The sequence below is a fragment of the Grus americana genome, chromosome 7 (genome assembly GCF_028858705.1).
Source record: "Grus americana isolate bGruAme1 chromosome 7, bGruAme1.mat, whole genome shotgun sequence".
NCBI lineage: Eukaryota > Metazoa > Chordata > Aves > Gruiformes > Gruidae > Grus > Grus americana.
The window spans coordinates 30,992,428-31,006,627 of record NC_072858.1 but is presented as its reverse complement, the minus strand read 5'-3'; the positions used below and the strand labels follow the sequence as shown (position 1 = coordinate 31,006,627).

Here is a 14,200-nt window from a genome sequence, read left to right as displayed (position 1 = left end):
ATGTAGGGTTTTTCTATAACCAGATGGTAGGGCAATGCACAGGTGAGAGAGTTTGAAACAGTAACTGTTCACACCAGTATACTCCACTAAAATTGCAACAATTCAAGCTGCTGACAAAAATCTGTAAATTTTGGAGACTAATGCTCTGTTGATAACTCTTATAGTTCTCATTGACTTTTAATGAATTCTAATTTGGAGCAGCTTAGAATTGTTGTTATGTTTTTTTAATGAAGAATAATATAATTTAGATTATACCTGAAAGGCAGGGAAGGAGGAGGATGCAAAAGCTGCAGATAAACTTTAAACAAATAAATAGTGCTCCCCCGGCAACTAATGAAACTTCTCTTGATAATAATATTTTATTTGATATTTTTTCTTGATAATTTTTTAAAGGTGGCTGTTGTTGTAAAAAGCCTATTTAATTTTGTTGTGGTTCTGATTCTTTAAGTTCCTCAGCTGGTAAAACTTCTGCTATATTGCCAAGGGACAGTTTGTTTTGGTATTCTTAAACAGAGCAAGTATGGAGTGGGGAATGTTTATGTTGTAAGGAGATCCAAGCAGGATCTTCTTTTGTGCTAGGAGGAAAACCCTGTAGACTAAAGCTTACTCAATACTAAACCTAAAAAACAGGATTCAGTATCATGGAGTCACATCATATTAGTAGTTTTATGAATTTCGGTAGGCTCTGTGACAGGTTTTAGCCACTAGATGGTACTGTTGCTTCAAAAAGAAAACTTCATACAATCTTTTCTTCTGTTAACAAGTATCTCTATGCTTTATTTTGTTGTGCTCTTTCCTAGGAGGCCATACTGAGGTACAACGTTGCTTATTCCAAGAAATGGGACTTCACAGCTCTTACCGACTTCTGTGAGAAGGTAAACCAAGTTGATTTAAAATAGGAAGAAATGTAAAATACAAATGACTACTTTGTCTATATGTCTCAATGCTTTTGGCTTTATTTGCAGTTTAAAAAAGTAAAGGTTTTGCAGTCATCGTCTGTGTGGACAGTTATTTGGTAACTTCAGTTGACATGATAATTATACTTTATAAACTGGGCACATTTTAAATCTTAAGCGGGTAGTTTAAGTTTTCAGTAACACCTCAGGTTACTGAAGGTAAGATGAGAAATGCCTTTTCTCTGTCTTATGAAAACCAGATTTATTAAGAAATTGTATTAGTGTTTCCAGTGTAATGGTTTCTTGTTTTAAAAAGTGTTGCTCTTTTTTTTTCCTTTCTTAAACAACTTAAATGTTATATTACAGTGGTGTTTGTAAAGAGTGTGCTTTGCTGGTCTAGCAGTAAAATTTTGCTATGTGTTGAGATGATGAATTTAAACTGTAGAGCCTTTGAAAGTTTGGGGTGGTTTTTATGACTTTATTACCTTCCTGGAAGAGGATGGAAAATAAAAATGAATAGTAGGCGACAAATGCAAGTTGGACTATTATTTAATGTACATCCTGACTGACAATAAGAAACTATGCTAATTAAAGCAGTATGAGAGATTAAATGAGATGCAATAGAAATTGTTGTATTTTTTCTTCCACCAACTCAGAAGTGCTTTCAAAACACGTGTGCTTGTTTTCTTGTTGCTAAGCTGTATTAAGGTTCAGTGGAAACTAAATTTGATTTTAAGCTAATTTTGTTAGTTACTTATGTTTAAAATTAGGTATCTGTTTAATTCATGTGATCAGAGGAACTGTTCTTTCTATTGCCTATTTCCATTGCATGCAGGGACTGCTATTTTACAGAATGAGTTTTGTTTTGCATGCCACACAGCATTGTTATTACTGACAGAAGGTACCTGTAAAAATACTGGTGGTATCATACTTGCTAGTCATGAGAGCTACCGTGTTTGCCCGTCTTGCCAGTGTAGTGCTCCCTCCTCTCATCTGTGAGGTGTCTCTGTCTTTCAGGCTGTCATGGCTGGATGACAGAGGCTGTGGACGTTTGGCCTCTTTGCTCCTGTTGACTCTTGTACTAACCAAAATTAACTTGGCCTGTTTAACTGTTCACTCTTGTGTTATTAAAGAATACATATTTAAATTATTAGAATGTTTTAAAGTGCAAGCACTGTTTACTTAAAAATGTGACTCAGGAATGTGCCAAATTTCCATCATATTGTTACAAACACAACTGAGCTTGTCCTGATGCATTCATATTGTGCATCTGGGAGTTTGGAAACTATGGGTGATTAGATTCAGAGATCATCGGCCAGGGAGAGTAAGTAATATCAGCTGTCTCCACAGAAGAGAGGAACAATAGGGAAATAAATGGTGTATTGGGCATCAATCTTTCACTGAGGGTGAAAAGGCAATTTCTATCACCTGAGAATGATGATTTATTTGTGAGGTTCCCAGATGAAGGGAGGAGAGCTGTTTCAAAACATGGATTTTAGACCAAGGTGAAGAGTGTGCAGCAGTATATTAAATAAGGAACAGTGAAGCACTATAAGGCAGTGGCTTCTTGTAGACCACAATAGAAAAATCTTACCCTGGCTGTGTTTATTGAATGTATTGAGTTTAGTGAACAGAACATATGGAGAGGATACATCTTGGGATGTGTGAACTCTTCAAGCTTTGTAAATTAACAAGACATCTGTTTTCAAAGATTGTTTGCAGTCTGCTTAAGTGAGCAGCTATTGAGTGAAAAGTTGATCCTCTGTGGAAATACCTAAATATACTAGCTGTAGTCAAGTGTGAATTTTGGACTTACTATATTTGAGAGTTAAATGATTAAGGGCTTACCATTGGCCCGTGTATTTTCTTGTTTACCTTATGGCTTTGAGGGAGCAGGGGCACTGTTTCAGGTGATATTTTCTCAGCAAAAGTTGAGAGGCTTGGTTGAAAGGAAAGCTGGCTTGAGTAATCAGCGGGGTGGGAGGGAGGGGCAGCAGCTCAACATAGCGCAAAAGTCACACATATATATTAAAAGAAAAGGATTAAAGCAGAGTCTGTGATTCTCAAATACCTATTTATATTCTTGGGCACTATTGACTTCCAGTGCATTCTTAACCAAGGATTCTGTGGTCTGATTTAGAAGGGAGCTGGATCCACAAATCTAATGATGTCTATTTTAATGATTTGTGGGGCCAGTGTATTCAGATATTACTTCAGTAGGTCTGTGCTTGATAAATTATGAAGTACTATTTGTTATTTTATCTTCTGATTCTGGACACAGCTCATTTTATCTATTAATCTGTTAAATGCTTTCATATCAGTCTTACATTGAGTTTCCTATTCTAAGCAGTTTCCTTCCAAGTTACACAGTCAAAATATGCATGACTTTTAAATCCTACTTGTAAGATTCAAAGAATAATGATGATAATTACTAGTTTCTTGGACTTAAGTTATTTTCCTTTAAGAGTAAAACACTTTTAGCTTTCTTAACTAGTGGGAAGTATCATGTATGTGAGCCAGGAATTTTCCAAACCACCATACCCTGACACACATAGGCTGACCAGTTCTACAGTTTGTTCGAATTGTTGTCAAAAGAGGGAGCCCTCACACTATTTTCAAAAGAATCTTTTGGATGCTAGCCTATGTGTGGAAGTAAAATTCCTATTTGTACAGCGAAGTACATTTGAAAGCTTGGAGGTTTTTTGTTTGTTTTAAAAAGTTCATAGCACCCATCAATAATGTACATAAAGCTCTTGGGGGCTTATTTGCTTCAACATCTGACAGTTTTGTTGTCCTGTACAGAATTTCCTCACTGTTGTATTGATTTGTTTTGCCATCTGTTTGTTAACATTGGCAAATAGGCTTAGGATTTATTCAAGTTATTACTTAGTGGATGAAAATTACTAGTGCTAACATTTTTCTTCTTAATTGCAAAATTTTGTCACTTGGAAGTCATCCTTGCATCTGTTTCTCCAGAAGTCAAACAGGAAAGAGTAAACAAGCAGAAAAGGAAATGTGAGGAAACCGCTGTGGATGAAGCTGGCTTGGGACCCACAGTGTGGTGTAGATGAGTTTTATTTATGTGAATGATGATAGGTTGGGTATTTATTACGTGCTTTCGATCAACAGTGGTACATACTGTAGTAGTGGGGGTTTTTTTCTTTCTTGTAGATTTGCCCTTCTGCTTCCAGGCAAGACCAAATTCTTTTGCTTTTTCCCAAATGCGTGAAATAAAGTCTAGTGAGGTCATTCAAGGCTTATATTTTAGACTAATCTGCAGCAACAGCAATTTTATTTAAAGGAAAAAGTAGGGCTTTATCATTTAAGACAGTCACATGGTCTGCTGCTGTAGATTGAACCTGCTTGTTCTGAACATGCTTTATTTTATTGTATTGCTTTAAAGTCTCTTAGAGCTTAAGCATAGTTCTTGTTAATGTTGCTTCATGAACTCTTCCTCTTATTGCTTGCATCTGTCCTGCTCTTTCAGGAATAGACAAGTGTTTAAATCTGAAAATGACATGATATTCTATAAGTAGCGTATAACTTTAAAGGCGATCCTTCTTTTAAATTCAGTTTTAGTTGCATAGTGTAGAAGAACTTAAGTCAGCAGGATTTATGTTGTGAAGCTTCAGGAACCTTCATGATATAGAACCTCTGTCCTCATTAAGATCTGAGCTCTTCTGAGATGAACCAGTCAGTGAGTAGCCTCACAACTTGTTTTTGTCCTTTACGGTAGAGCTGTATCAAACTGAGTTATTTGGTCCCATCTAAAACTTCTGAGATTTAGCAGCAATGCTTAATAACAAATTACTGAAAAATATGTCAGACAGACACTTAAAGTGACAAAAAAGAACTTTGCAGGCAATGAAGCAACAATGGGCGCTTTTATTGCTCCCATGATTTAATTTCAGACTTCTAAACTCCTTTAAAACTTGGAGAAAAACCGTAGCATTTACATCATTTTAGTGTCAGAAAACAAGGGAATATGCTCATATGCTTTTCAATCCTTACTTGCTAGTTATCTAAGTTACAGGCTCCCCTGATAATGCTTCAGTAAAAGGAAAGAATCAGATCTAGTTATCTGATTTTTAGGTACTCTTGCTGCTTTTTTGTACATGCAAAGCAGAGAGAGGGACTCATGTTATGTATACAGGACTGTTAGCATTTAGAATTCCCAGAATATTTGTGTTTAAAAAGTTACTTTGTGAAGTAATGTCTGTATGCTCTTCAGTGCTGCAAAGGATTAAATCCAATACTTAGGCATGTCATTAAAAGAAAAACTGTAACCTCTGGTGATTACTCATGTATTGGAAATTGCAAATAGTTTAGACATAAGTTTGATCTCTTAAGAAGCATGTACTGAAGATTGGAGTTTAAGTAAATTTGTGTGGCATAGACAGTGGTTGTCTCTGAGCTTCTCTGAGTCATCTGAAAAATGGATCACAGTACATCTTGCAGATGTTCATATTGTATCCGTAACTATTTTTGTTTGTCTGGACTCTCCACCAAGATGATCAAGCTCAGAAAGTTTGTGTTTGTGAAATGGAGAAGATTTAATGAGCAAAGTCAGGAATGGTGTGAAAGTATGTAGTAGTTTCCATATGAGGACTGTCTAAATAAGCTAGGACTGTCTCATCTTTTCATTTTAGTTAAGAGAGAAGTTAGGAAAGGGTATAACAGTGGTGTCCAAAATGAATGTAAGAGAGAGTGAAGAGGAAATGGCTGTTCATTCTTCTAGTGCAACAGTTAAAGGACACCGGATGAGTGTTCCTAGCGGGTAAGGTTTTCAAAACCAGACAAAAATAATTACTTAGATACTGAAAAGGCTGTGGAACTCCTTGTCAGGGAATGTAGAGGATGCTATGGCTTTACATCAGGCTTCAAAGGGATTTGGAGAAATTGCTGGTAGAAAGATCCCATTGACATACAGAGATACTGTGATGGACTCTGGAAATTTCTGAAACTGATTACTACGAGTAAAGGACATTGTGAGGAAGTGCTGCTGATTACTTGCTTTTTCTTGCTCTTAGACTTTTCTAGGCATCTTTTGTTGATCACTATCAGACAGGTTTTAGAGCTTTCATGAAGTTTTGTCCATTTTTACATTCTTACGACTTTGCAGGGTTGAAGTTGAGAGGCAGAAGTGGCCTTGTCACGCAGGCTGTATTGTGGTGTAGTACCAATATGAGATGTTGCTGTCAGAAAGGCATGGGGATCTATACAGTAGCCTCTTTTAGGAGGATAAAATAATAAAGATAATTGACATTTAAAATCAACCTCACTTGAAGGCACTTATGCCTTTTAAAATTTGGTTTTCCAGGCTCTCTGCAGAACTTTGTCCTTGGTGCCTACTTGATGCAAGTAGGAAGACTTAAAGGGGATATGCTATCAGTATCTTTATAAAGGCATTCTCTCATTTGCCGTTGTATAATACTCAGTTTCCAACCATTAGATTTGACTTTTAGTGTTGGAAAAAGCATGTGTGTGTCTGCAGTGCCTATTTATGGATGTCTTGTGGTCTTTTTGCCTTTTGGGAAAGCTCTTTGAAGGCTGTCAATCTATTTAATGACCAGGATCTGCATATTTGCTGTTGATTCTCATATGAATTCAGCATTCAGGAAATCCTTTTCTATCATGAAAGAAGCTGTATAACCTTTACATTTGTATTTTTGTGTGAGGTTTAAAGAAACATGCTAATGCTCTTTAAAAAGGCCAGTTCCTTCTTCTGTCTATACTTAATTCCAGAGAAGAACCTGCAGCATGAAGGAAAAGGAAGTATGTTACCAGACCACTTTATCTGTGCTCCTTTTTCTCCTTTTCCAGTCAAGCATGAGTTCACTGGTTTTAGCCTCAAAACTGGCTGTTAGCAGGGGGTTTTTTATGGCACGAATCTCAGCGTATCCTAAAATCTGATAAAAAAGCTATGTAGCAAGAAAACAAGGTCAGTTGTCAAGCTGAAGGACTATATTGTTATTTTTCTTCCCCCTTTCATTATACTTTTACATGATATAGAATATGGGCTATTAAAAATGTTTGTCTTACAATTACAGCTGTAATTAGTTTTGAAACAGGATTAGAAAAGGAATCCCATTTCTCCCTGCTTCTTTCCATTAAAACTTGCATGACTATCATGCTTCTGGATGCTAGATCCTTTTAGAAGTCCGGAACAGTCAATATGTGAAGCTTCATTATTGTCTGCTTTTACATGCAAGTGTCTACCTGTAAATTTCTAGAACCTCACTTAATACCTTTTTCAAATTTTCTATAAATGTCACTTACAAGTACATAAAAAAACTTATTAATATATAATATGCAAGATAAATATGTAAATAAATTAATTTATAAATACAGTTTTTCTATTTTCCATAAATAACACACATCCATATTACAGATGTTTTGCTCTTCCAAAAGTCTTTTCTTGAAAAATTAAAGTTAATTGTTGTACTAGAAATTATTTTTCATTTGTACAAATCCTTACTATTTAAATTTTGGCCTAGCAATATTCATATGGATATGTGCATACACTTGTAAGATAACACTTTTTTTTACTGCAGGTGTTCTGTGCAGATTCCAGAATTTAGGAGAATATTCTTGGAGTGGGGAGTGGTGGAGCATATTACAATGAGTCTTGTTTCTGTTAGTCAATGCTTTGCACTTAGGAATAATTAAAATAAATAGAAGAAACTCTTATATTTCACTGAAAAAGCTAACAAATGTATGTTATTGAACTTCTGAATTGTGACATAAGCCTAGTAAAACCTAGGATATTATCTAAAGAATCTTTAGTGTGCTTTTTTTTTCCCAAACTATAGTTTCTCATTTGAATGTATGTTGCTATGGAGTATACCAGCACATTTGGCATGAGCTTGGTACTTTCAGAAAATGTCAGATGCAAGTGAGTGAGTTAAGACGAAGCGTATGAAATGTTTGGGAACTGAGCAGAAAAATCAGATGTGCAAATATTGGCAGTATGTCTGCTGCTTCTCTAAGAAGAATTGGTTGTGTTTTGAGATAACTGAGCTGATTTGAATGAAATTGTCTTGTCAATGAAATATTCTACTTCAATTGCAAAATTTTGAACAGCCACAGAACCACACAGACTTTTACGCGTGTGTGGTCTTAACCTTAATAACCTTAATTTAATAACCTTAAACTTAATAACCTTAAGAAATTTTGGAAATCATGTGTACAGTTTTGGAAATTACACTTCCATTTTTCATCAAAAAAAAGACTATAAATGCAACATCTGAAGATGATGCAACTGTAATATAGTCTAGTTGGATTATGGTTGAGCTCTGGATTTTCACTCATTTGAAAAAGACCAGACTGTTTAAGAGCACCCACTACTATTACTGTTAAGTACATGCATATCTTGAGAGATTTTTAAGTTCTAATAAAGCTTTCCCTCACTCTTGTCTCCTAGCAGGTCTTATGAGCCATGTCAGTCTTTCCTGTATGTGCTTCAAAAAATGATTGCTGTGATCAGTGATACTGGAATACAAGGAATTTTAAAGTACCAAATTGTTCTGGTGACTGGATTTTGGATAAATCATTTTTATAATTGTTTGGACAGTACTAACAGAAGTGAGCATTGTGCAGAGATGTCAGCACTACAAATGTAGGCTTTTAAGCAAGAAACAAAATGTCCCAAGGCTGAAAATAGCCTATCCATTGCTCCTTGCTGGATTTCATTTTAGTCCAGACGTTTTCAAACAATTTTCATTACATCAGATTACCTTTTTAAAATCTAAACTGAAAAGGTCTTTTGAGTGTGCTGTGAAGGGTTTTCTTTTCACAGTAGCAGAAAGGAGTTTGTCCCCATATTGAACAAATTGTGAGCCTTTCTGGAGTGAGGGTGAATATGCATCTTGTACACATTCAAAACATTAGAAGCTAAGCATTGTAGAGGAGAAATAGCATTGAGTACTGAATTGCAGGCTTATTGTTAGTTTTCTGTGCTTTCTCAGCAAAACAGTTAAGTGTCTTTTAAGTGGTATTGTGTAAGCACCATCACAATGACTGTTGCATCAGACTACTGACTCTGAATTGCCATAGAAGGAATATCTACACATACCAGATATAGAGTTTTAATTATATTGTGTCTTAAGTGTTTGTGGATACTTTCTGCTTTGAGACAATGTAAAGATACATCCTGAGAATCTCTTCCATAGGTTTTCACTGTATTGAGAACATTCCTGTTTAAAAAAGAAAAGAAACAAATCTAGTGAATGTAAATGTTCTGGGTTTAAAAGCTATCTTCTGATAGCTGCTTGTTTTGTTTTAGAGGCAGGGGGCTGACAAACAGATTTCTTTGCTTCCATTGGATTTTGTATAAATCATCATTTATCTGTGCTGACCTATCCCAAATGACTAAGAGAAGCTTCCTTTGATTGTGATGGTTTTCCCTAGCTGCTTTGTGCCTTTAGATTTTTTTTTTTAAATGTTTGGAGTAGTTAAAATAAAAAAAAAACAAACCCAGACTGGTGATGGTGAAAGCTTTCAAGAGAAATACTCTCTGATAAAGTGTACATGGAAGTAGGGAAGCGATAAAGTTGTCATTAGGATTACTATGAAGGCATAAATCAAGTGTATTATAACTATATTCCAGATTTTTTCCCCCACTTTTTCATCTGAAAAACTGAATTTGTTTATATTTGGTTCCTTGTGGAATTTGTTATTAGTTGCCATGCATTCTTTAAAGAGCAGGTTTAAGGTGGCAAAGGTGGCAGACTTTGTACCCTGGAGATGGGGCGAGGGTCTTATTTGACCAATGTTAATTAGGGCATATTTTTCTCAAGATATTGGTTATTTTGAGTCTATAATATTGATAATCAAGTGAAAAATAGTCTCTAGTTTTGCTCACATCTGCAATGCCATTATGTTATCTTTAGCTGATCCTTCTTTTCCCCTTCTGTCTGTGCTTGACTTGGTTTTTTTTTTTGGTAATGTTAAAGAAAATACAGGTTTTGTAAGGGCAGTAGCTATGTTGTTTCACAAAGCTTTTAGTGCCAAAGTTACCAGTTTCAAAAGTGGTTGAAAAAATTTGTAGCTAAATATCTGATGGCTTTTGAATGCTTTCACACTGTGCTTCTTAGCAGATGTTTTTAAAATCATAGCAGCATAAAACATTTTTCCCCAAGTACTATGTTTAGAGATGTGAAGGTTTTGAATGAACCCGGAAATGGATCGTTTCACCCTTAGCTTATGTTAGTCAGATGAAAGATATTTTTTTTTTTCTTTCCCCCCCTCGTGTTACAGCCCTGCTGTAGAAACATCATTGTCCTTGTCCTTTCCACTACGTTGTACTTCCCAAGAATAACTCAAACTATTTAAAAGCAGTATTTGACTTTTCTTCCCAGGACTCTGCCGCTGCTTTTGAAATGGCTGTGATGCTTCTACTCATGATAGAATCACTTTGCAAGAGCACACAGGTAGAGTCTATTGGTGACCTGTAGAGAATCAGGACTGATATTTCACTCACTGGTAATGAGAATGATTGAGGTTAGATTCCCAGTACCTTGGAAGTATAAACTGGGCTTCTAAAATCATTAAGAGGAGATGGAAAAATAAATATACGTTTTTCTCTCAGATTTTATTTAGAATGTTGAAAAGCTTTGAAAACAAAGCTGCCGTTGTTAGGGATGATACACCTGAGAGATCATTCCAGGGTTGGATTGGCAGAAGACGTGAATGAGCCTTCAGGGGGAAAAAAATTAAACAAAAATGAATTAACCTCTGCCTTGTAAGCTGTCTTCTCTTTTCCTTTTGAAGTGTCAGTTTGTGGTTTTGATAAATGTCAGAAGCATTCTTCTTCTCAAATAAGATTCTTCTCCGCATAATCCAGTGTTATGGTTTTTTCCCCTCTTCCCTCCAAAGATTACTTTGTCCTTCCTCTGGTTTCTAATCAGACAAGTGCTCAAAAAATGGGATGGATTTGACAGCTAAGTGTGTTTCCTACTGAATTAGTTTTGTAAGGGAACTAAAGGAGGCAGATGAGAGTATTCTTTCGTGCAGTTTTGGAGGTTCATTAACTTAATAAAATGGGAACCAAAACACACAGACACGCATTTTGCTTCTAGGTTTCAATCTTGTTTATATGTATAATGTTTTACATCATGACAAAGAGTCCATTTTACATAGGCATACAACTTAGTGGGTTGCAGCCTAGTGTCTCTGTCTCGGATACATTGATAGTTGTGGCACAATATGTTTAAGCAGAATTTATCTATTACCTATCCAGAAGAAAAGGATTTGTAGAGAGTATGACTTAGTGAAGATTCTTTTGGTTTATTGGGGGTGTATTAAATTAATATATTAGCTTTCAAGTCACCCAGTAAGAACTTGTTTAGGCTCCTTGGGGGGGGGGGGGGTGTTATGCTTTTTTTCCCAGCTGTTCCAAAACCAGATTGAGAGTCTGCTTTTAGGATTCTGTAACGTTTAAAAGCACTTACACAAGGATTAGGGGAAGAAAGGGAGTAATGGGTTAGCAGTCTGAGGTGCAAGAGCGTACTTGGACTCTCACATGTCATTTGATAGCGAACCGGGAGCCTTTGGAAGGGAGATACAGTCTATGCATTGAATGAAAAAAAGCATTTTAAATGCTTATGGGTAGAACAAAACTGTTAATAGTCTTAAAAAGAAATTAAACCTTCACATACAAGTTCCTATTGTCTTTGTTCCTCAAATGTATTTTTTACTTTTTTCCCCTTAGTTTTTTTGCTTTCCCTGTTATCCTCACCAAAATTGCAAAATTACAAAAGTTGATCAAGTATTTTTCAGGAGACCATTCCGAGTTATCTTTGACTTTGTGGCATGTTCCACCTGCATATTCCTTGCATGCAGCACTAAGCAAATCTTTCTCTTTGTGAGAATGTGAATAGTATTGCTTTGTTCACATGTCATTCTTTGTTATTTTCTTTGAATTGCAGACTTGAAGGAGGTTTAATAATGATGTTATGTTTAGGTAGGCTATATATGCCTTTATTTGCTACACCTCTGTTTGCAACCAAGTTTTTCAGCTTGGAACTATTCATTTTGTGGATCTTAATGATCTGTAAAAATATACAGAGATTTTTTATTTGAGGCAAATTGAAGATAGTGAAGAAATAAAAATAATTAAAAAAAAATTCCTGAAATTAGGAGAATGAACTTTCTGTGAATAGAGTACATAGAAGTTACGCAGTTTGTCTAATTAATTAGGAGGCTATTATCACCTCTGACCATATGATGTCTTACATTAAAATAATTAGGAAAGCTGTTACTGTAAAGACAGTTCAGCATAGTAACTGATGGTACAGAGCACTTAGAAACACAAACTGAAGCAAAGTAATTCTAAGAAAATGCATGAAGCATTATGACAGCTGGGAAGGAAAAAGTCAGAAGGTCAAAATCCATTAGGAATTAGGAAATAGGACACAAAATCTGAAGGAAGCACTCTGGTTTTGCCTTTCATCCTTAAGAACGTGTTTCAGCGGGTGCTTGTCCTGCCACAAAAGTTAATGTGGGGAAACAAACAAATTGAAAGCATTAAGCCATTGCTGTCTTAGCGTGCTGGTTGCCTGTTGGCGTGATGACTGTACCTTCCCATGTGATAGATAGAGCTGTCCAAATTTGTGTTCTGTATGTGCAGTTTGTTTGGTTTGATGAGCTGTCAGATTTAGATTTAAACTCTCTACCATCACTATCACCCCGTGCTACCTCAGATCCTTCTTATTAGGACTGTCAAGCATACTTGTTCATTACATTTTGGAGGACTGGTTTATAGTGACAAGAGGTCATTACTTATGGCAGTGTTTAGTCAGGCCTCTTTGCAGTATAAATGTTCATTTTGCAAAATTGCAATGCAAGTTTGGCCAAGAGCTCTTACCTCTGCTACGGCTCGCTGAACCATTTGCATCTTATGAATTGGAGCCCTAAGTCGTGTTCGTTTAATCAGTCACTCCAGTGCAAATACTGATGAAATCGCCAAGTGATTTCTTTGGCAAAAGGCAAGTCATGCTTTGCAACTCTGATTCCATACGCTTTTCCCTTGGGGTATAACCCCTGCTTTTATTTCATTCTTAAATAATTTTTTGCATGATTGGAGGACTATAAATAAGGTCAACAATATATTTTTGTTTTTGTTTCAAATCCTGAAGGAAGCTGCAACTCACATGTATGCATAATAAGGAAAGGAGAAACAGATCAATTGTTTAAAAACAAAATTGCTATGATACTTAATGTATCTTCCTTTGTTTAAAATTTAACATTTTTGACCACCATTTCATATTTTAGAATTCCTTAAATTATAAAACAAATGTTAGTTTTTTAAAAACGAAAATCCAGTCTTTTCTCTTAATGTTTGCATAGCTGTAGCCTTGAAAAAGTTTGTACAGTTAAAAGCACGTTATTGAATCAATGGTGACGTTCCTGCAGTAGGAGATTTACTTCCAAGTGAGGTGCTTGCTGTAATAGTTTCGTACTATCTAGACTATTACTGCTTTTTCAGTGAGAAGAGTTGGAACTGGTATCTGCCTTTGTAGCCCATTGCCAAGGGGTGTGACTGGTTCTGTTTCACCTACCGCCTGCCCTGCACAACATCTAATAATTCATGACTTCTTAATGCAGAGGAAGACTACTCACCCCCCAAGTTATTTTCCTGTAGCGTTGGTAAGCTGAAGGATCTCGGGAAATTATCACATGAGCATGGGAACTGGTGAGATGTGGGGCCCTATGTGTTTGCGTTTGTGGTGATAGCATGACACATCCCTGTTTCAGCAGCAACAAGTAAGTAGAATACGTAATATGACTCTAAATGTGCTGGATTTTACATCAGTACAAGTCCCTGCTTCCTGAAGAGAGTCTTCCTTCTAAATAAATCTTCATTCAGTTCTGTGACCAGGTATTCTCTGTGCTGTTGCTAGGTTCTCCCGGGTTGGCATTTGCATCATGGGATGTCTGTCAGATGGAGCTGTGGTGTCCGCACTCTATGTCCTGGAATCCTTTTACTTCCTGTGATTGAGTGTTCTCTTTTTTTTGTTGCTTTCAAAGTCTGAAAAGACTCACAGATAAAACCAGGCTCTGTGTTGTACCAAGCATAGCTGAGAATATGCAGTGACAGTGGTTGGTCTACAAAGATGCAGCTGTGGTGACATGCTGGTTTAGTGGTCAAAAGAGGATGAAGGCCAAGCAGCCAGGGGTTTGCAGGTGTTCTTTTTCATAGGAACCTCATAGGAATGTTACCTGTACAGAAAGAGTCCATGGGCAGAAAGGGTAAGCTATGATTACATGGATGTGGCCGTGACTCAAGTTACAGTTTTTGGGGG

General features: G+C 36.3%; 1 protein-coding gene across 3 annotated transcripts in view; it reads left to right on the top strand.

Moving 5' to 3' along the window:
• Positions 1–14,200, top strand: part of PARG (poly(ADP-ribose) glycohydrolase) — a 67,393-nt gene that overhangs the window by 12,781 nt on the left and 40,412 nt on the right. For all 3 annotated transcript variants that reach the window (XR_008577876.1, XM_054831888.1, XM_054831887.1), the window contains exon 7: positions 801–875. Coding sequence is in view for 2 of the 3 variants with exons in the window: in XM_054831888.1 (XP_054687863.1) it covers positions 801–875 (75 nt within the window). In the remaining variant the exon portion in view is untranslated. The remainder of the gene's footprint in view (positions 1–800; positions 876–14,200) is intronic.